At 41.7% G+C, this 23074-nt stretch overlaps 1 protein-coding gene across 1 annotated transcript in view; it reads right to left on the bottom strand.

Annotated features, from left to right (window-relative positions):
- Window positions 1-9156: 9156 nt before the first annotated feature.
- LOC126310605 (uncharacterized) overlaps window positions 9157-23074 on the bottom strand; it is a 78447-nt gene continuing 64529 nt past the window's right edge. Inside the window, exon 4 of the mRNA XM_049992113.1 lies at window positions 9157-9346. Coding sequence (XP_049848070.1) covers window positions 9200-9346 — 147 coding nt within the window. The 3' untranslated portion in view covers window positions 9157-9199. The remainder of the gene's footprint in view (window positions 9347-23074) is intronic.

Raw genomic sequence — 23074 nt, forward strand, 5'->3', positions numbered from 1 at the left:
AAACTCAGAGACGTTTCTGAAAATCCCATACACATAAATATTCTCTTTAAATATGCGAATTTTTTTGTTTACTTCTTGCGTTGGTTTTGAAGAACAGATGGCAGATCTTAATGAAATCCATATAGTCATCTTCTTGGCGAATGAAATAAATGTTTTACTTTAATTGACATATAGTATTATAAGAGATTAAGTAGAAATATTTGCAGATCACAATGCATTTCGAATGGCAACATTCACCCAAGCCATCAACTGGACAGAACATTATATAATATCTTACCACCATCAAGGTTTCTTGGGAAGAAAGTTTTACGTCGACGTTGCTGGAGGGAAGTGTGTCATCGTCTGCTAACATCGGAAATTAGTGTATTTTCGAAACTCAGACTCATGTTAAGCATTGGATTTTGTGCTCTTGTGTCTTTGTAATCATATTTTTTTATTGTTTTGTTTTGTTTCTCTGACTGGTTGCGAATGTTCCATGACTATTCAAATGTTGTTTCAACAATACTTTTATCATACTAATTTGTTGATATTCTGTTGACTGACCTGAGCAATGCGTTTGGCTCTATGAGCCATAAGAATCTAATAAATAAACCACACAATTGTTGCATTACAGTTACATAACTTCCTCTTATGGAATCTTAGCTTAGTAATAGAAAACTAAGAAAAGCTTTAATAATATGAGTACTAGACTTCTGAAAATTTCAGTGGATATCCCCCAATATTCTTCTCTTGAATATTTATCCTTTAAAATTCGTGTGAATATCTATTATCATGCCATGTAAATCCTTTCTTTATGCTGATGATATTACATTCACTACCACTAGCAAATGACTTACAACTTTCATGAGCAGAGGCAGCCTTAGAACATCCAGTACTTTTTAAAAAAGATGATGAGTTAGGTACAGATCATTATAAAATTATAAATCATATTGGTGATCCATACAGTTAAGACACAGACTGTGTATTCAATAAACTACTGGGTGAGTTGAAGGCGAAATTCAGTCAGCACATAAACTCTGTAGATTACAACCTATATATTTACTAAACAAACTCTGTGTTTGTGTGAATAAGAACACTTTGTAAAAGTCTTTTTATGGATGTTGCCGTAGTCATCATTCTTACAACCTATATGGACCAGCTTATCCCAAGAAAAAGAATTACTTTTGTGGTAAAAAAAGAGTGTCAAGTGCGTGGAAGAAATAGACGGCACTGATGGAATTAATTACAACAGTTACCTCATTACTGATATTCAGCAGCCTATTTTACATAAAAGAAAACAAAGTCAACAAATTACAGCAGTCAGTTTATATGAACATTACATGTTGTGGAGTGTGGAATGTCAGATCTCTTAATCGGGCAGGTAGGTTAGAAAATTTAAAAAGGGAAATGGACAGGTTAAAGTTAGATATAGTGGGAATTAGTTTAAGTTCGGTGGCAGGAGGAACAAGACTTCTGGTCAGGTGAATACAGGGTTATAAATACAAAATCAAATAGGGGTAATGCAGGAGTAGGTTTAATAATGAATAAAAAATAGGAGTGCAGGTAAGCTACTACAAACAGTATAGTGAACGTCTTATTGTGGCCAAGATAGACACGAAGCCCATGCCTACTACAGTAGTACAAGTTTATATGCCAACTAGCTCTGCAGATGATGAAGAAATTGAAGAAATGTATGATGAGATAAAAGAAAGTATTCGGGTAGTGAAGGGAGACGAAAATTTAATAGTCATGGGTGACTGGAATTCGAGAGTAGGAAAAGGCAGAGAAGGAAACATAGTAGGTGAATATGGATTGGGGCTAAGAAATGAAAGAGGAAGCCATCTGTTAGAATTGTGCACAGAGCATAACTTAATCATAGCTAACACTTGGTTCGAGAATCATAAAAGAAGGCTGTATACACGGAAGAATCCTGGAGATATTAAAAGGTATCAGATAGATTATATAATGGTAAGACAGAGATTTAGGAACCAGATTTTAAACTGTAGGACATTTCCAGGGGCAGATGTCGACTCTGACCACAATCTATTGGTTATGAAATGTAGATTAAAATTGAATAAACTGCAAAAAGATGGGAATTTAAGGAGATGGGACCTGGATAAACTGAAAACACCAGAGGTGGTACAGAGTTTCAGGGAGAGCATACGGGAACAACTGACTGGAATAAGGGAAAGAAATACAGTAGAAGTAGAATGGGTAGCTTTGAAGGATGAAATAGTGAAGACAGCAGAGGATCAAATAGGTAAAAAGACAGGGGCTAGTAGGAACCCTTGGCTAACAGAAGAAATATTGAATTTAATTGATGAAAGGAGAAAATATAAAAATGCAGTAAATGAAGCAGGCAAAAAGGAATAAAAACGTCTCAAAAATGAGATCGACAGCAAGTGCAAAATGGCTAAGCAGGCATGGCTAGAGGACAAATTAAGGACGTGGAGGCTTATCTCACTAGGGGTAAGATAGATACAGCGTACATGAAAATTAAAGAGACCTTTGGAGACAAGAGAGACATTTGTATGAATATCAAGAACTCAGATGGAAACCCAGTTCTAGGCAAAGAGGGGTAAGCAGAAAGGTGGAAGGAGTGTATAGATGGTCTATACAAGGACGATGTAATTGAGGACAATATTATGGAAATGGAAGAGGATGTAGATGAAGATGAAATGGGAGATATGATACTGCGTGAAGAGTTTGAAAGAGCACTGAAAGACCTGAGTCGAAACAAGGCCCCGGGAGTAGACAACATTCCATTAGAACTACTGACAGCCTTGGGAGAGCCAGTCCTCACAAAACTCTACCATCTGGTGAGCAAGATGTATGAGACAGGCGAAATACCCTCAGACTTCAAGAAGAATATAATAATTCCAATCCCAAAGAAAGCAGGTGTTGACAGATGTGAAAATTACCGAACTATAAGTTTAATAAGTCACAGCTGCAAATAATAACACGAATTCTTTACAGACAAATGGAAAAACTGGTAGAAGCTGACCTCTGGGAAGATCAGTTTGGATTCCGTAGAAATGTTGGAACACGTGAGGCAATACTGACCTTACGACTTATCTTAGAAGAAAGGTTAAGAAAGTCAAACCTACGTTTCTAGTATTTGTAGACTTGGAGAAAGCCTTTGACAATGTTGACTGGAACACTCTCTTTCGACTTCTAAAGGTGGCAGGGGTAAAATACAGGGAGCGAAAGGCTATTTACTATTTGTACAGAAACCAGATGCCAGTTATAGGAGTCGAGGGATATGAAAGGGAAGCAGTGGTTGGGAAGGGAGTGAGACAGGGTTATAGCCTCTCCCCGATGCTATTCAATCTGTATATTGAGCAAGCAGTAAAGGAAACAAAAAAAAATTTGGAGTGGGTATTAAAACCCAGGAAGAAGAAATAAAAACTTTGAGGTTCACCAATGACATTGTAGTTCTGTCAGAAACAGCAAAGCACTTGGAAGAGCAGTTGAATGGAATGGACAGTGTCTTGAAAGGAGGATATAAGATGAACATCAACAAAAGCAAAACAAGGATAATGGAATGTAGTCGGGTGCTGCTGAGGGAATTAGATTAGGAAATGAGACACTTAAAGTAGTAAAGGAGTTTTGCTATTTGGGGAGTAAAATAACAAATGATGCTCGAAGTAGAGAGGATATAAAATGTAGGCTGGCAATGCAAGGAAAGCGTTTCTGAAGAAAGGAAATTTGTTGACATAGAGTATAGATTTAAGTGTCAGGAAGTAGTTTGTGAAAGTATTTGTATGGAATGTAGCCATATATGGAAGTGAAACATGGACAATAAATAGTTTGGACAAGAAGAGAATAGAAGTTTTAGAAATCTAGTTTTCTGACAGGCTATCCACTGAGCCATCTCACCACTAAATCTGAGAGGGGTGCGATGGAGAGTTTCCCTTACGAACCTCATCGGTGCCTTTCGCACTAACCTGTCGAGGGGTCACTGGTGATCCTCGGGATATGCCCGATGTACACTCCTGGAAATTGAAATAAGAACACCGTGAATTCATTGTCCCAGGAAAAGGGAAACTTTATTGACACATTCCTGGGGTCAGATACATCACATGATCACACTGACAGAACCACAGGCACATAGACACAGGCAACAGAGCATGCACAATGTCGGCACTAGTACATTGTATATCCACCTTTCGCAGCAATGCAGGCTGCTATTCTCCCATGGAGACGATCGTAGAGATGCTGGATGTATTCCTGTGGAACGGCTTGCCATGCCATTTCCACCTGGCGCCTCAGTTGGACCAGCGTTCGTGCTGGACGTGCAGACCGCGTGAGACGACGCTTCATCCAGTCCCAAACATGCTCAATGGGGGACAGATCCGGAGATCTTGCTGGCCAGGGTAGTTGACTTACACCTTCTAGAGCACGTTGGGTGGCACGGGATACATGCGGACGTGCATTGTCCTGTTGTAACAGTAAGTTCCCTTGCCGGTCTAGGAATGGTAGAACGATGGGTTCGATGACGGTTTGGATGTACCGTGCACTATTCAGTGTCCCCTCGACGATCAGTAGAGGTGTACGGCCAGTGAAGGAGATCGCTCCCCACACCATGATGCCGGGTGTTGGCCCTGTGTGCCTCTGTCGTATGCAGTCCTGATTGTGGCGCTCACGTGCACGGCGCCAAACACGCATACGACCATCATTGGCACCAAGGCAGAAGCGACTCTCATCGCTGAAGACGACACGTCTCCATTCGTCCCTCCATTCACGCCTGTCGCGACACCACTGGAAGCGGGCTGTACGACGTTGGGTCGTGAGCGGAAGACGGCCTAACGGTGTGCGGGACCGTAGCCCAGCTTCATGGAGACGGTTGCGAATGGTCCTCGCCGATACCCCAGGAGCAACAGTGTCCCTAATTTGCTGGGAAGTGGCGGTGCGGTCCCCTACGGCACTGCGTAGGATCCTACGGTCTTGGCGTGCATCCGTGCGTCGCTGCGGTCCGGTCCCAGGTCGACGGGCACGTGCACCTTCCGCCGACCACTGACGACAACATCGATGTACTGTGGATATCTCACGCCCCACGTGTTGAACAATTCGACGGTACGTCCACCCGGCCTCCCGCATGACCACTATACGCCCTCGCTCAAAGTCCGTCAACTGCACATACGGTTCACGTCCACGCTGTCGCGGCATGCTACCAGTGTTAAAGACTGCGATGGAGCTCCGTATGCCACGGCAAACTGGTTGACACTGACGGCGGCAGTGCACAAATGCTGCGCAGCTAGCGCCATTCGACAGCCAACACCGCGGTTCCTGGTGTGTCCGCTGTGCTGTGCGTGTGATCGTTGCTTGTACAGTCCTCTCGCAGTGTCCGGAGCAAGTATGGTGGGTCTGACACACCGGTGTCAATGTGTTCTTTTTTCAATTTCCAGGAGTGTATATTCGACATTAACAAATTTAACAAATTTCTCTTTGTCAGAAACTCTTTCCTTTGCCATAGCCAGTCTACATGTTATATCCTCTCTACTGACTGTCATCAGCTATTTTGCTCCCAAATAACAACTCATTTACTACTGTAAGTGTCTAATTTCCTAATCTAATTCTCTCAGCATCACCTGAATTAATTCGACTATTTTCCATTATGCTCGTTTTGCTTTTGTTGATGTTCATCTTATACCCCCTTTCAAGGCACTCTTCATTCTGTTCAGCTGCTCTTCCAGGTCCTTTGCTGTCTCTGAGAGAACTACAATGTCATGAGCAACCCTCAAAGTTTTTATTCCCTCTCCATGGATTTTAATTCCTACTCCAAAATTTTCTTTTGTTTTCTTTACTGCTTGCTCAATATACAGATTGAATAACATTGAGGAAAGGCTACAACACTGTCTCACTCCCTTCTCAACCACTTCTTCCCTCTCATGTCCCTCGGCTTTCATGACTGCCATCTGGTTTCTGTACAGATTGCAAGTAGTTGCCAACCCTTGTATTTTAGGCCTGCCACCTTCAAAATTTCAAAGATTATTCCCTTCAACTTTGTCAAAAGCTTTCTCTAAGTCTAAAAATGTTAGAAACCTGGGTTTGCCTTTCCTTAATCTATCTTCTAAGATATGTCGTAGGGTGAGTATTGCCTCACGTGTTCCTACGTTTCTATGGAATCCAAACTGATCTTCCCCTAGGTCGGCTTCTACCAGTTTTTCCATTCGTCCATAAAGAATTCACGACAGTATTTTGCAGCCTTGACTTACTAAACTGATAGTTCGGTAACTTTCACACCTGACAACACCTGCTTTCTATGGAACTGGAATTATTATATTCTTCTTGAAGTCTGAGTGTATTTCGCCCGTCTCATACATCTTGCTCACCAGATGGTAGAGTTTTGTTAGGCCTGGCTCTCCCAAGGCTGTCAGTAGTTCTAATGGAATGCTGTCTACTCCCAGGCCCTTGTTTATACTTAGATCTTCCAGTGCTCTGTCAAATTCTTCACGCATTTCGTCTTCATCTACGTCCTCTTCCATTTCCATAATATTGTCCTCAAGAACATCGCCCTTGTATAGACCATCCATACACACCTTTCACATTTCTGCTTTCCCTTCTTTGCTTAGGATGAGTTTTCCATCTCAGCTGTTGATATTCACACAGGTAGTTTTCTTTTCTCCAAAGATCTTTTTAATTTTCCTGTAGACAGTATATATCTTACCCTTAGTGATACATCCTTCTACATCCTTACATTTGTCCTCTAGCCATCCCTGCTTAGAAATTTGGCATTTCCTGTCGATCGCATTTTTGAGACATTTGTATTCCTTTTCGCCTGCTTCAATTACTGAATTTTTATATTTTCTCATTTCATCAATTAAATTCAATATCTCTTCTGTTACCCAAGGATTTCTACTAACTCTCTTCTCTTTACCTACTTGATCCTCCTCTGTCTTCACTATTTCATCGCTCAAAGCTCCCCGATTTTCTTCTACTGTATTTATTTCCCCTGTCTTGTCAATCGATCCTTAATACTCTCTCTGAAACTCTCTGCTTCTTTCAATTTATCCAGGTCCCATCTCCTTAAAATCCTACCTTTTTGCAGTTTCTTCCGTTTCAATCTACAGTTCATAACCAATAAATTGTGGCTAGAGTCCGGAGCTGCCCCTGGAAATTCTTACAATTTACAACCTTGTTCCTAAATCTCTGTGTTACCATTATATAATATATCTGAATCCTTACAGTGCCTCCAGGCCTCTTCCATGACTACAACCTTCTTTCATGATTCTTAAGCCAAGAGTTGGTTTGCGCATAATTCTACGAGGTGGCTTCCGCTTCGTTCCTTACCCCCAGTCCATATTCAGCTACTACTTTTCCTTCTCTTCGTTCTCCAGTCCCCCATTACTACTAAACTGTCATCCCCCTTAACTATGTGAATAAGGCCTTTTATCGGATCATACATTTCTTCAATCTCTCCATCGTCTGTGGAGTAGATGGCGTATAAACTTGCGCTACTGTGGATGGCGAGGGCTTTGTGTCTATATTGACTAAAATAATCTATGCCATTTGTAGTAGTTTATCTGCATTCCTATTTTTTATTCATTATTAAACCCAATCCTGCATTACTGTTATTTAATTTTGCATTTATAACACTGCAACCACCTGACCATAAGTCTTATTCCTTCAGTAATTCCCACTACATCTAACTTCATCCTATGCATTTAGCTTTTTAAATTTTGTAACCTACCTGTCTGATTAAGGGACCTGACATTCCACACACTGTTCCACAGAATGGCAGTTTTGTTTCTCCTGATGATGATGTCCTCCTGAGTGGTCTCGCCTGAATGGGGGAATATTTTACCTCCAGAATATTTTACCCAAGAGGAGCCATCATCATTTAAGCATACAGTAAAGCTGCATGCCCTCAGGGAAAACTATGGCTGTAGTTTACCCTTGCTTTCAGCTGTTTGCAGTACCAGCATAGCAAGACCATTTTGGTTGATGTTACAAGGCCAGATCAGTCAACTGTCGAGGCTGTTGTCCCTGCAGCAACTGCAAAGGCTGCTGCCCCTCTTCAGGAATGACACGTTTGTCTGGTCTCTCAACAAAAGCCCCTCCATTGTGGTTGCACCTACAGTACAGCTATGTGTATGGTGAAGACACACAAGGGGCCCCCCCCCCCACCAATGGCTAGGTACATGGCTCATAGAAGGGATTAACATTATATATCATATACAAATGATTGGGTAGTAGATTAGACTTTGACTTAGCAAGACACTCAATATGTAGACTTACCTAGGAACATAAATTCTCACTTTTATATCTCCACAAGCACACAGATTGTCATTTGTGGCTTTGAGTGATGCCATACAAAACTGGGTGAAGAAAAACAACTTTAACCGTAAAGATGTTCACAAACTCTTAATAAGTAAGAACTCAGCTGGCCATTTACAGATTGATAACTGACATGTATGTTTTTATTATTATATTTACTACTGTGACTGTTACCTAACTTATTTTATTTGCTCACTTTCACTTAATTTGTTAAACCCATGGTGAGACTGGTACTAGTACAGCAGTAAAATACAAATGAATAAACAAAAATTATCCCAACTTCAGTCATGGTGACCATTCCAAAGAAAAGTACAGGGAACAGCTTTGAATTCTTACTGTTTTGCAGGGTAGACCTTTTTGTTGTCTAAGTATTGCAAAACGAGACTAATGTTTTCTTATAAATTCTAATTATATATCTTCTAAAATAAAATACAGATTAGAAGGATCAATTTAACTCATTGAACAACTACAGCAAGTACTCACAAGAATAATATACTGTCATGGAATTTAAGAAACAACAAAATGTACAGAAGATAGCAATAAAAAGGAATGTAATGAGAAGACGTTAACATTGGATTGCGAAATGCAACCAACTACAATGATTATATGATCTCATGACATCAGCATGTTAATAATTAATCCAGAAAACTGTCCAGAAGCTCTTGAAGTGATTTAATACTGATATTATGTTCTGTTCTTTTGAAGTATTGTGTCTTAGGGCACTGAATGCTACTTTTGTGTCACATTCAATGCAGATACATCCTTAGTTAAATTTTACTATCAACAACTTCTTGAAAGTTTTGAAGCATTTGCTAGATATACTTAAAATTGTTTACTTTAGGACCACACACAAAAGGAACAGCAACAAAATAATGAATGATGTCAAAACTTACAAGATAATTAAGATTGATATTCATCTTATTGTTGTCTTTGTTTCAGTTTATTGCTTTTTATTTCGACAAGCCTTTTTTACAGCATTTGACAATACCTTAAATGCACCACATGACATGTTGGTCTGGAACTCTCTATAGTTCTGACTATCTAATTTGCATGTTTCTGTGAAGTCAACCTCTAGGCCATGTTCATCCTGCAACATTTATATGAATAGCACTTTTCAGGTTTCATTGATTAAATTAAATCTTAAACAAGCCTACAAAAATTAATACTATGGCAATATGTGATTTTATTTTTACCATCAACATAAAACAGTAATTCAATATATTTGGTACTTTTTGGAGGTATCATTTCCTTTGCAACTCTACATAATTCTCACAGAAAGAACAATAATTTAAATGCAAAAACAAAATGTTTTGAAGGAAATGAGCAAATTTTTACAGTATAAAGAAAAATTTCCTCTGGGATGTATTGTTTACAGTGTTTTTACAGCAATGAATTTTACAATAGAACTTGATGATGTGCTCCATCTTCAGGCCATATGTGGCTCATCGGGACAATCCGACCACCGTGTCATCCTTGGCTGAGGATGCGGATAAGAGGGGTGTGTGGTCAGAACACCCGCTCTTCCGGTTGCTAGGATGGTTTTCTTTGACCAGAGTACCTACTATGCGGTCGAGTAGCTCCTCAATTGGCATCATGAGGCTGAGTGCACCCCAAAAATGGCAACAGCACATGGCGGCCCAGATGGTCACCAATCCAAGTGCTGGCCACGCCCGACAGCGCTTAACTTTGGTGATCTGACGGGAACCAGTGTACCACTGCAGCTAGGCTGTTGTCCACAACTTCATGATGCATAAATTTATTTAGTAAATTACTTATACTACTGATCATGTTCAGAATTAATATGGTACCATTATATGAATTACATTAATTGCACAAAGACTGCAGATAATTTACACACACAGACACTACCCAGGGAGATCTGTACTTGATTGCACATTCTATATGTGTGTGTCTGTGTATACACACACGTGTGCTGAATGTGCAAACAAGTACAGAGCTCCTTGGGTAGTGTCTATGTGTGTAAATTATTTGCAACTTTTGTGCAATTAATGTAATTCATATGATGATAACACACACAATATATATATATATATATATATATATATATATATATATATATATATATATATATATATATATATATATATATAACCTTAATCTGCAAATTAAAATACTTCGTCTCTCTTTTGGATGCTTTAGTTCATCAGAGGATTCTACAGATCATATTTCTCATCTGGTATTGTGTTCATGAAAGTCATAATACCTTTTAGATTTAAAACGATACCTGAGAGTAAATTTCATCAGTGAAGAAATGTACCCTGAGGTGTTGGTTGATATTGCTTGCTGCTTAAAAAGGTGTCAACTGTATGTACTTGTGAAAATTCCAAATATTTTGCTAATATTTCTTTTGTATAATTAATGTGTTTTCTGTAAACAAGAAGATGCCATGTAATGAATGACTTTGTGATGCACGAAAAATATAGTAACCTACTAGTGTCTATGTTTTGTGTGTCAATATAATGTAATATAATAATACAGCCTATCTGACTATAACATTATTAAATGAAATTCATTTTTATTGAATTCTACTAACTTTTCAGTACAAAATGGAAGTACAAAAACTGATATTATCTTAAAGACAGCATGCTGAATATTTATTTACTGGTCGTATAAAGAGCACTTCCAACTCACTTCTGAGCAGTAAAAACTTTGTCAGCACCAGCAGCTTTTGCTTAAACAATAATCATATGAACAGCTCCCTGCACTTGAAGTAGGGCCAATTGACCTTAGATTAACATAGAAAATAATGTGAGATCAAGCTTAACTCGGAAATCCACGTTGTATGAACGTTAATCCCAGATTATACTGTGCTGAAGTAGGATCAGCTTTGACTGGAGAAAATTTATGGATCAAAGTCAGGTTCAAATATAATCATCAGTTTACAGTGTAGTGACGTTACACAACAATGCTTTTGTTTTTCGCAAATACGAATTGAAATTATAAAAAAGTGGTTATTAACATGTAAATATATAACTAAGCCACTCCCACACTGTTGAAGCACGAAACATTATTTTTGATCTATAAGGTTAAGTACATAGTGAGTGAAGCTAATAATTTATCTCATAACAATTCATGGAGACGTCTCACAATTTATGTAATTAATTTCGAGACATTTTATAGATACACAGGAGCAGACTAAGAAAGGAAAATTCAGAATACTTACCATGAACAATTACATTTATTGATATTGACAACAGCCAATCATGAACAGCTCTTATAAATATACTCTCTCAGCTCTAGTAGCAGCAACTATACAACATAGATTAATTTTTGAACAGTTGAAAACATGACTACACTGCTATGGAAACTGCTAAAGCACTGATGAATTTAGGAGAAAAAGCAAGCACACGTTAAGTTGTTTAGAAAGCTGTTATTTATCAGGCTATACTTGTACAACTGTTTCAGTAGATCAGATCTTACGTTTTCTCTCATATGAGGAAAGTCAGTTTCAAATTCCAGGTCAATTCTAGAAATTTTTTCATTTGATGCAACTGTCTCTGCTGTATTAGCCATAAAGATAGTTATAACAACACAGCATTCTGCAAGCACATAAGCCTTCTGTTTTCTGACCATTCTGGACCACTATGTTGGGCATGATTTTGTGTGCAAGAAAATTACACGTTGTGAATTATAGTATTTTGTTTCTTTTTGTTACCTTTGCAGATATCTGAGTATTCCTATGTGTCTGCTGAGGATGGCATAGGGTGAACTCATTCTTGAAATTAAGTGATGAATCATTTAAGATTAAAAAAAAAAAAAAAAACTGTGCAGCTTTTAGAACTAAAGTTGAGAGATTACGAATCTGCTGAAATCACCAAATGAAACAAGCCACTGTCTCCTATGTGCATGCTACATACACCATTAAGACTTTGTTCTACAGGAAACTTTCAGATGATGGTGGTAATTTGTTCAAACAGTTGCAGCAACAGCTTGCAGTCTCAAGGCATTGGCCTGCATTGGCCAACTGAAGAACTGTTCATCAAAATACTGCAAGCTTTCACTTACTTTAATCAGATTTAGCTATTTTATTATTTTTATATAAAGAAAAGTTTTATCTTCCCAGTAACCTTCAAATTGTTATATATATATGAATTTACTTATGGCACTGTTGTTGTTATGCCTATGGTCAGTTTAAAAACTCAAATTAATAATCAAATTAATTAATTTAATAACATTGAAACTTACATTGGTGGTGTACCCATGTACCACTACAATAATATAAAACTGTGAATTGATAAGGAACTATGAATGAGAACAGTGGCGTATTTAAGTTTACAAAACAATGACAAGTTTTATTATTCCTTTTGTAACTACGACTGGCTGACAAATTTTACACAAAAATGACAAGCACAGGTTGGAAAAGGAATGCTGTTTGATTGGCAAAGCATACATAGGGGTGGAAGCTATACAAATTCCCCTCTCAATTAATCCCTTTTACGGTGCAGTCTGACTTTGTGTAGATGACTGGCAAAGCATACATAGGGGTGTAAGCTATACAAATTCTCCTCTGAATTAATTCCTTTTACAATGTAGTCTGACTTTGTGTAAGTGAGTCCACTGTGGGGCACAACTCTGTTTTACTGGAATCAACTACGACCAAGTGTACCACAAACTATGGTTCACCCGAGACCTGTGGGCGAGGAGCGCTGTGCTGTGGCAGCTATAACGTTCTGATACGTCCAAGAAAATCTACAAACTACGTTGTCTGGCGCTCTGATTATCAAAAGGTGGGAAATCCCGACAGATTTCAGTGTCAGGTGCACCAGTTCGCTGGTCTCTCCAAACTAATTTGACTCAAAGGCACGGCAGTGCGTATTGGAATTATCAAACTTTAGGCGGCCGACTCAAAACGAATAGGTTCACCCTGTTGACACATGATGTGTTCGAGATGGTATGCAGTTCCACTGCTGATACAACTGGAAGCTGCCACTGGCTGTTACTCCATCCCTAGATACAGTCCACGAGTCTTACCCACTAGGGAAAGACCTAAAGTTCTCCACCAGGGGAAGACCAGAACATGAAAAGACGAAGAACCACAACCACTTTCCACCAAGCTTCGGTACGAGGCAGAATTAGCAAAAATGACAGCGCTCCCACATTGCACAAATCAATCGAGCTATTCTCTACTCACTGACTCTCCGCTCTTCACTGTTCTGTTGGCCTGGTAGCCAATCTAGATACAGTACTACTGGCTTTCCCACGCTGGGGGAGCAAGCCTCCTCTTTGCATAGCCTGGGAGAAGCCAATCAGCGACTCCAAATCTCTTTTGTCTGAAAAAAGGAGATTTCAGAATAGGGAGGTGTCGTTTTCATGGTAAGCATGGCCATACTTTGGCAAAAAAACGTCTACCTAGACGAGACCACAGACCCTCGTTTACAGAGAGCTCTAATCCTTATTTTATTTATTTTATTTTATTTACATGTCAAGTTCCGTAGGACGAAATTGAGGAGCAAATCTCCAACGTCATGGAACGTGTCAGTACATGAACTTACAACATAAAAGTAATAACAGATAAAAATAAACGTTCATGATCCTGAAAGAAAATCAGTCCATAAGTTTAAGCAAACGCTATCAGCAGTACAATGAGAACAAGCTTAAGTTTTCAAGGAACTCCTCGACAGAATAGAAGGAGTGACCCATGAGGAAACTCTTCAGTTTCGATTTGAAAGCGCGAGGATTACTGCTAAGATTTTTTAATTCGAGTGGCAGCTTATTGAAAATGGATGCAGCAGTATACTGCACACCTTTTTGCACAAGAGTTAAGGAAGTCCGATCCAAATGGAGGTTTGATTTCTGCCGAGTATTAACCGAGTGAAAGCTGCTTATTGTTGGAAATAAACTAATATTGATAACAAGAAACGACAGTAATGAATATACATATTGAGAGGCCAATGTCAAAATACCCAGACACGTGAACAGAGGTCGACAAGAGGTTCGTGAACTCACACCACTTATTGCCCGAACCGCCGTTTCTGAGCCAAAAATATCCTTCTAGAATGGGAAGAGTCACCCCAAAATATAATACCATACGACATAAGCAAATGAAAATAAGCAAAGTAGACTAATTTTCGTGTCGAAGTATCACTCACTTTCGATACCGTTCGAATAGTGAAAATAGCAGTACTAAGTTCTATGAACAAGATCCGGAACATGGGCTTTCCACGACAGCTTACTATCTATCTGAACACCTAGAAATTTGAACTGTTTAGTTTCACTAATCATATGACCGTTCTGTGAGATTAAAACGTCAGGTTTTGTTGAATTGTGTGTTAGAAACTGTGAAAACTGAGTCTTACAGTGATTTAACGTTAGTTTATTTTCTACAAGCCATGAACTGAGGTCGAGTACTGCGCTACTTGAAACCGAGTCAATGTTGCGCACAACATCCTTCACTACCAAGCTAGTGTCATCAGCAAACGGAAATACACTCCTGGAAATTGAAATAAGAACACCGTGAATTCATTGTCCCAGGAAGGGGAAACTTTATTGCCACATTCCTGGGGTCAGATACATCACATGATCACACTGACAGAACCACAGGCACATAGACACAGGCAACAGAGCATGCACAATGTCGGCACTAGTACAGTGTATATCCACCTTTCGCAGCAATGCAGGCTGCTATTCTCCCATGGAGACGATCATAGAGATGCTGGATGTAGTCCTGTGGAACGGCTTGCCATGCCATTTCCACCTGGCGCCTCAGTTGGACCAGCGTTCCTGCTGGACGTGCAGACCGCGTGAGACGACGATTCATCCAGTCCCAAACATGCTCAATGGGGGACAGATTCGGAGATCTTGCTGGCCAGGGTAGTTGACTTACACCTTCTAGAGCACGTTGGGTGGCACGGGATACATGCGGACGTGCATTGTCCTGTTCGAACAGCAAGTTCCCTTGCCGGTCTAGGAATGGTAGAACGATGGGTTCAATGACGGTTTGGATGTACCGTGCACTATTCAGTGTCCCCTCGACGATCAGCAGAGGTGTACGGCCAGTGTAGGAGATCGCTCCCCACACCATGATGCTGGGTTTTGGCCCTGTGTGCCTCGGTCGTATGCAGTCCTGATTGTGGCGCTCACGTGCACGGCGCCAAACACGCATACGACCATCATTGGCACCAAGGCAGAATCGACTCTCATCGCTGAAGACGACACGTCTCCATTCGTCCCTCCATTGCCTGTCGCGACACCACTGGAGGTGGGCTGCACGATGTTGGGGCGTGAGCGGAAGACGGCCTAACGGTGTGCGGGACCGTAGCCCAGCTTCATGGAGACGGTTGCGAATGGTCCTCGCCGATACCCCAGGAGCAACAGTGTCCCTAATTTGCTGGGAAGTGGCGTTGCGGTCCCCTACGGCACTGCGTAGGATCCTACGGTCTTGGCGTGCATCCGTGCGTCGCTGCGGTCCGGTCCCAGGTCGACGGGCACGTGCACCTTCCGCCGACCACTGGCGACAACATCGATGTACTGTGGAGAACTCACGCCCCACGTGTTGAGCAATTCGGCGGTACGTCCACCCGGCCTCCCGCATGACCACTATACGCCCTCGCTCAAAGTCCGTCAACTGCACATACGGTTCACGTCCACGCTGTCGCGGCATGCTACCAGTGTTAAAGACTGCGATGGAGCTCTGTATGCCACGGCAAACTTGCTGACACTGACGGCGGCGGTGCACAAATGCTGCGCAGCTAGCGCCATTCGACAGCCAACACCGCGGTTCCTGGTGTGTCCGCTGTGCCGTGCGTGTGATCATTGCTTGTACAGCCCTCTCGCAGTGTCCGGAGCAAGTATGGTGGGTCTGACACACCGGTGTCAATGTTTTCTTTTTTCATTTCCAGGAGTGTATTTTAGAGTTGCCCATAATACTAGAGGGCATATCATTTATATAAATAAGGAACAGGACCATTTCCAATTTCTGAAAGAAGGTTGTTAAACTTCCCAGGCAGTCATGCCCATGAAATATATGTTATTTCCGCTGGCCAAAAAAACCTGGTGACATCCTGGCGTCAAGGGAAGTTACAGTCTTGCCTCCACTAAACACGTGCACCAGCCACTCTGTCCGTATCGTCCCAGATTCCAACAAGAGAATGCACAGAATTTTATGATCTTCTCGCCGTTTGCACGAAAGGCCAGTTTAAAGTAGTCTCTCTTAAATAGCTTCCTCAACCCACCTTCCAACAGGTGACCACCTTCGCAACAGATGGTCGCCTGGCCTAGGTAAAATGTTCTGCGAACCGGCACCCTTCTGTCCGATCCTAAGCGGAAGGACGAGAGGGCATCCGCCAGAAGTCCCTCTGTAGGTACGATCCACAGAGCGCTGTTTCCCAGAATCACTCACAGAGTCAGGCTGCTGCGCTCAGCGTTTGTGGCCTCTAATCCATCTCTCTCCCCGTTCTCCATATCCTCCACCATGGCCCTTTGGGTACAAGTTCGTACAGGTTACACATGCAGTTATATGAATATTCTGCCCACAATTTCGTCATGTAAAAAATCATTACCACATATAGCAAATGTAGTACTGGGGAATATCGAAATCATGACATAAAATATGAACTTTAATGTGACTGACAATATGGTTAAAGTGAGAGGGTGGTATGCCATCTGTCAATACCTATGGAAGAAAATGGTACGACGAAAACGCAGCGTGGTTTTCATCAAATATCACATGTTCCTGGTAATTTAGATGCTCTGGACTGTACCCATATCCCCATACATTCTAATGGCAAAAGTGCAGAGACATATAGGAATCGTTGCTGATGGCTTTCGTCAAATATGCTAGCAATCTCAGACGGTAAGCCTAATCGGAGCATATCAAAATGTGTAAAAGCATCACACGTAACTTCGGAATGAAAAACTTTCAACGAAAAATGTTCAGAACCAATAGAAAAATGGAAATGAGCGTACGGCACTGTGGGCCGTGAGTCCCCCATTCGGGGAAGTTCGGCCGCCGAGGGCAAGTACTTACTGCATTCCACGCCACATTGGGCGACTTGCGCGTCGAAGATGGGGATAAAATGATGATGAGGATAACACAACACCCAAATAAATTGCACACTCACTGCGTTGTAACTTCTGTTGGCTTCATTTTCCGAGCCAACAGAAAATGAAGCCAACAGGAATTACTATGCAGGGAGTGGAATTTATTAACAATGTTTCCAGAATGAGATTTTCACTCTGCAGCGGAGTGTGCGCTGATATGAAACTTCCTGGCAGATTAAAACTGTATGCCCGATCGAGACTCGAACTCGGGACCTTTGCCTTTCGCGGGCAAGTGCTCTACCATCTGAGCTACCGAAGCACGACTCACGCCCGGTACTCACAGCTTTACTTCTGCCAGTATCTCGTCTCCTACCTTCCAAACTTTACAGAAGCTCTTCTGCGAATTAACAATGTGTTTACAAAACAAAAAAAAAACAGTTACGCCTTTTCCTTGTTGGTTGTAGTAACTTTATTAGTTTTTTTTTTGCTTTCTGTTGTGTTGTTATATTGGCTCAATGCGATTTCCAGCAAAAAATCTTCTTCTTTTTTCTTTTTCTGTTTACTTTCTTTCATCTCCGTAACATGACAGTAAATACTGTGCATCTACGATGTATGATTAATGTCGGGGCTGTTGCCAAGCATGTTTCTCGCTATCTTATATCAACATCGAACCTACTTTGATGGATCCTTGTTTAGTGTTTTACATTAGAGCGGACTCCTGAACAGATTTCAATTTCTGAACTAAAGTCAAAACTGATCTCCAGTCAGCGATGTTTGTACAATAGGCCCTTAGAAGCTCTTTTCATCTGGCTCCACTACCCAGGGAGGTCTGTACTTGTTCGCTCATTCGGTTCCCATAAACAATTTCTAGCAGAAAACTCTTCCAGGTCTTTTTAAACATCTGCCTAGTCCGAGGCATCGTAACCGCTTCACAGCTGTGCCTGCTATCCGAGAACAACTAATGGACACCTGAATCATTAGTCGCGGACTTGCAGCACTCGGACAAGGCCACTGATATCATACGAGAGGCGGACTGACTGACGTCTATCACTTTGGTTGCGCCCAACATCACTGTGAGAACATAAGAACCACTCCAAATGTCTGTCATATTTGACTGAATGAAGTAGACATAGACGAAAAAGAACGCGACGTGCTATAGCATAAAGCGGGTCCTCCCAGGAAACTGGAGACGTTACACACCCGGTTCTGTGAACTTGTCAACAGCAATCTAACACCGTAGAAGCGCCTGCGTCTCCTCCGTCCGCCAGCTTGTCAGCTGACGTACTCCGCCCCGAAAGCATCCACGCAAATCAGATCGTTCTGCAATCCTTACGAGTTGGGAAAGCTCTGGCCAATCAGGCTGTTGTCCTCCTGTAATAATTTTACCGTCCTTTTCTAGAAATGCGCCTTACTTCGTCCTCTGCCTCCTCCACTCTCTCACGGGTGTTCCTTTCACATGCAAAGGGTGATGACACAAGTTCTTTAAATTTTAAAACATCTATTCATCCCAAGGCTTAGAATTGTGTGTCCCTTAGTCTCTCTCTCTCTCCCTCTCTCTCTCTCTGTCTCTCTCTCTCTCTCTCTCTCTCTCACCCTTGGTCGTCTCTGTCTCCTCCAAAACTGCGTTCTGTCGCGCGTAGAGAGGGAAGACAACCCGTGGATCTGGAATATTCTAATCACGGGTCATGCATTTTTTTGTCCGTTTTACTTCCTGCACTTATCTCTTATGTCCTAAATTGTCGAGTGGTAGGGAGAAGTTTTCGTTAGAATCGAAACACGCAAATGGTTCTCACATATGCAGTCCTGCATTTTGCCATCTCCGTCTACTTCCTAAAGGTAACACAAACATAGATACTGAAATACATGTACAACGTCGAAGTGAACTACATAATGAATACAACAGATGTTGACGACACCTTCCGCTCAAGAAGAAGCTGCTATAGCAATTTTCAAACTCAAAACTGGAAAGGCACGTGGTCCAAGCGGCGTCTACCTTGATGACGTGCAGACGGAAGGTCCACTGATAGATCAGTATTTAACAGCATTAATAAACGAGGCGTTGTGAGTAGGTAGGATCTCGGTGATATGAAAAACGGCTAGAGCACTAGGGATTAAAAACGGAAAGGATAAAGACCCGGCATCACCGAAAAGCGACAGAGCTACTTCCTTATTAAACGTCTTGACCAAAGTTAGGAGCGTCTGCTCTGTGACCGGCTGCAGGGCCCAAGGCAGTTCTTGGGCCTAAAACAATATCAATATGAATTCTGAAAGGGACAGTGTGTACATGATCTTCAAATTTTACACAATTCGACAACGAAGTATGCAGTCGCGCTCATGATTGATATCGCAGGCGCATTTGAAAATCTATGGTGGCCTGCGATGTTCGCATGTTTCTAAGACCTCAGTGTCTCCAAACCCCATATAAGAGCTTAGTAGATTATTATTGTGGACGTAGCGCCCAGTGGCCTGCGTGGCAAAACATGGTAATCAAAAAAGATTACCAAGGACTGTCCTCAAGGCTCTACAAGTGGTCCACTGTTCTGGTTTCTTAGTATTCAAATCCTATTACATCTGTCAGACTGGGCAGATGTTATTGAAGGTGTCGTTGCATCACGCAGATGACATCCTAGCAGCTGCATCTGTAGACTCGATAACGCGACTTGACAAAAAGACGACTAACGTGTTTGCTCAGATGCAGCATTGGTGAAAGGGTAACAAAGGGAAGACTTTCTCTTGCCAGAAATCCTTCTCGAAGGCTGAGAGAATACCTGTAAAACGCAGCACTGTTTGTAAATATTTAGGCATTCTTCTAGTCGAGAAAAGGAAGTTTCTAGGACATGTGAAATCTGTTACTCACAAAGCGGCTAGAATTGTGCACAAGATATCCCGTGCTGTCACTGCTGACTATAAATTATCTTTGCATGTGGTGCGGTCATATCATGAAGTTATCTTCCACGTCATTGTGAACTTCGCTGCCAGTGTCTGGTCGAATCGCCTTCTACATTGAAGCGTCAAAGAAACTGGCATTGCTCAAAAATGTGTAATCAGAATAATTGCTGGAGCCCACCCACGGTCATCTTGCAGACGTCTATTTAAGGATCTAGGGATCCTCACAGTAACCTCACAGTATATATATTCACTTATGAAATTTGTTGTTAATAATCCAGCCCAGTTCAAAATTAATAGCAGTGTGCATAGCTATAACACCAGGAGAAAGGATGATCTTCACTATGCAGGGTTAAATCTGACTTTGGCACAGAAGGGGGTAAATTATGCTGCCATAAAAGTCTTTGGTCACCTACCAAACAGCATCAAAATCCTGACAGATAGTCAACCAACATTTAAAAATAAATTAAAAGAATTTCTAGATGACAACTCCTTCTACTCATTGGCTGAATTTTTAGATATAAATTAAGGGAGGGAAAAAAACTAACTTAAGCATTTGTGTCATGCAATATTTTGTGTAATGTAATATCTTGTAGAGACATCTTTCATTAACCTGACACGTTCCACATCATTACGAAGTGTCGTATTCATGATCTATGGAACAAGTATTAATCTAATCTAATCTAATCTAATGCGTATTTAAATACAAAGATATGTAACCAGACAGAATACGGCGCTGCGGTCGGCAACGCGTTTATAAGGCAACAAGAGTTTGGCACAGTTGTTAGACCGGTTACTGCTGCTACAATGGCCGGTTATCAAGATTTAAGTAAGTTTGAACGTGGTGTTATAGTCGGCGCACGAGTTATGGGACACAGCATTTCCGAGGTAACGATGAAGTGGGGACTTACGCGTACGACCATTTTACGAGTGTACTGTGAATTTCAGGAACCCGGTAAAAAATCAAATTGCCGACATCGCTGCGGCCGGAAAAGCATCCTGCAACAGTGAGAACAACGAAGACTGCGTCATAGAAGTGCAACCCTTCCGCAAATTGCTGCAGATTTCAGCGCTGGGCCAACAGCAAGTGTCAGCGTGCGAACCATTCAACGAAACATCATCGATATCGGTCCACTCTTGTACCCTTGATGTCTGCACGACACAAAGCCTTATGCCTTGCCTGGGCCCGTCAATACCGATATTGGACTTTTGATGATTGGAAACATGCTGCCTGGTCGGACGAGTCTCGTTTTAAATTGTATCGAGCAGATGGACGTGTACGGGTATGGAGGCAGTCTCATTAAACGATGGACCCTGCATGTCAACAGGTGATTGTTCAAGCTGGTGGAGGCTCTGTAATGGTGTGGAGCGCGTGCAGTTGAAGTTGTGTGGGACCCCTGATACGTCTAGATACGGCTCTACGGGTGACACGTACGTAAGCATCCTATCTGATCGTCTGCATCCATTCGTGTCCATTGTGCATTCCGAAGGATTTCGGCAATACCTGCAGGACAATACGACACCCCACATGTCGAGAATTGTTACAGAGTGGCTCCAAGAACACTCTTCGGAGTTTTAACACTTTCGCTGGCCACCAAACTCCCCAGACATGAACATTATTGCGCTTATCTGGGATGCCTTGCAATGTTCAGAAGAGAACTCCACCCCCTCGTACTGTTGCGTATTAATGGACAGCTCCGCGGGACTCATGGTGTCAGTTCCCTCCGGCACTACTTCAGACATTGGTGGAGTCCATGCCAAGCCGCGTTGCGTGCTCGCGCTGCCTCTACACGATATTACACAGGGGTATCAGTTTCTTTCACTCTTCAATGTATTAGGCAGCTACTGCGACGAATTGAGCGCAGTATATTTATCACTCGCCGTCGCAACCCCTCCGATTTTGGGGTTAGGTGGCACAGTGGCTAACCGTCAAAAACTGAACACTGATCAATTATGAAAACTGAAAGGTGTACTGAACTGTGAAACAACAAGCGAAACAGAAACAGTGAACAGTGAAAGCTCAAGATATGCAACATCGAGCGAATCGAAAGAAGTTCGGTGTCGTGACGATGTGGTCACAGTACAAAGCAGGAGATTCGTGTTCAAAACTCACTGGTTCCTCTTTTTTCCACAAAATTATGAACTTTCCGTTCTCTCTTTGTCGTGTCTGTTCTCCTTCTGTAGTCATGGCAGTTGTAATATTATACACTGGTTATAGAATATGAGTCATGTTTACCACATGAATATATTATCACCGCAAGTAAATGTAATGAATAGTGGGAGCAGCTGAGATGCCGCATAAACCTCTCACTGAAATGAAAACAACAAGTACAGGGCTGTGAACTGTGTTACAACAAAGGAATTCAAGTGTCAAAACTTCCAAAACGGAGCGCAAGAGTCATAACATATGGTAATTGCGTGGAACAGATAGGAAATAGGGAGGCTTGGAGGTCCTTTCCTTATACCTCGCTGTTCGAAACGGGTATTGCCCCACGACACAGACACAATTTCAATACAGCAAAGAGACGTGTCAGTGACAGGGTGGACTAATCACAACTTTGTAACGGAAAAAAACACACACAGGGCACAAGGGAGATTCGAACACGGACGTCGCCATGCGTAATCCGATACAGTGATCACATAACCACGACGCCTTGGCTCGCCAAATTCGCTCGATGTTGCACATCTTAAGCTTGGACCCTTAATTTTTTTCTATTTTGCTTCTTTTTCGCAGTTTACCACACCTTCTTCCCGTTTTCAAGCTTGATCTGTGTTCGTTTTCTGACAGGCTATCCACTGAGCCATCTCACCACTAAATCTGAGAGGGGTGCGATGGAGAGTTTCCCTTACGAACCTCATCGGTGCCTTTCGCACTAACCTGTCGAGGGGTCACTGGTGATCCTCGGGATATGCCCGATGTACACTCCTG

Source organism: Schistocerca gregaria, chromosome 1 (assembly GCF_023897955.1).
Source record: "Schistocerca gregaria isolate iqSchGreg1 chromosome 1, iqSchGreg1.2, whole genome shotgun sequence".
Taxonomy (NCBI): Eukaryota; Metazoa; Arthropoda; class Insecta; order Orthoptera; family Acrididae; genus Schistocerca; species Schistocerca gregaria.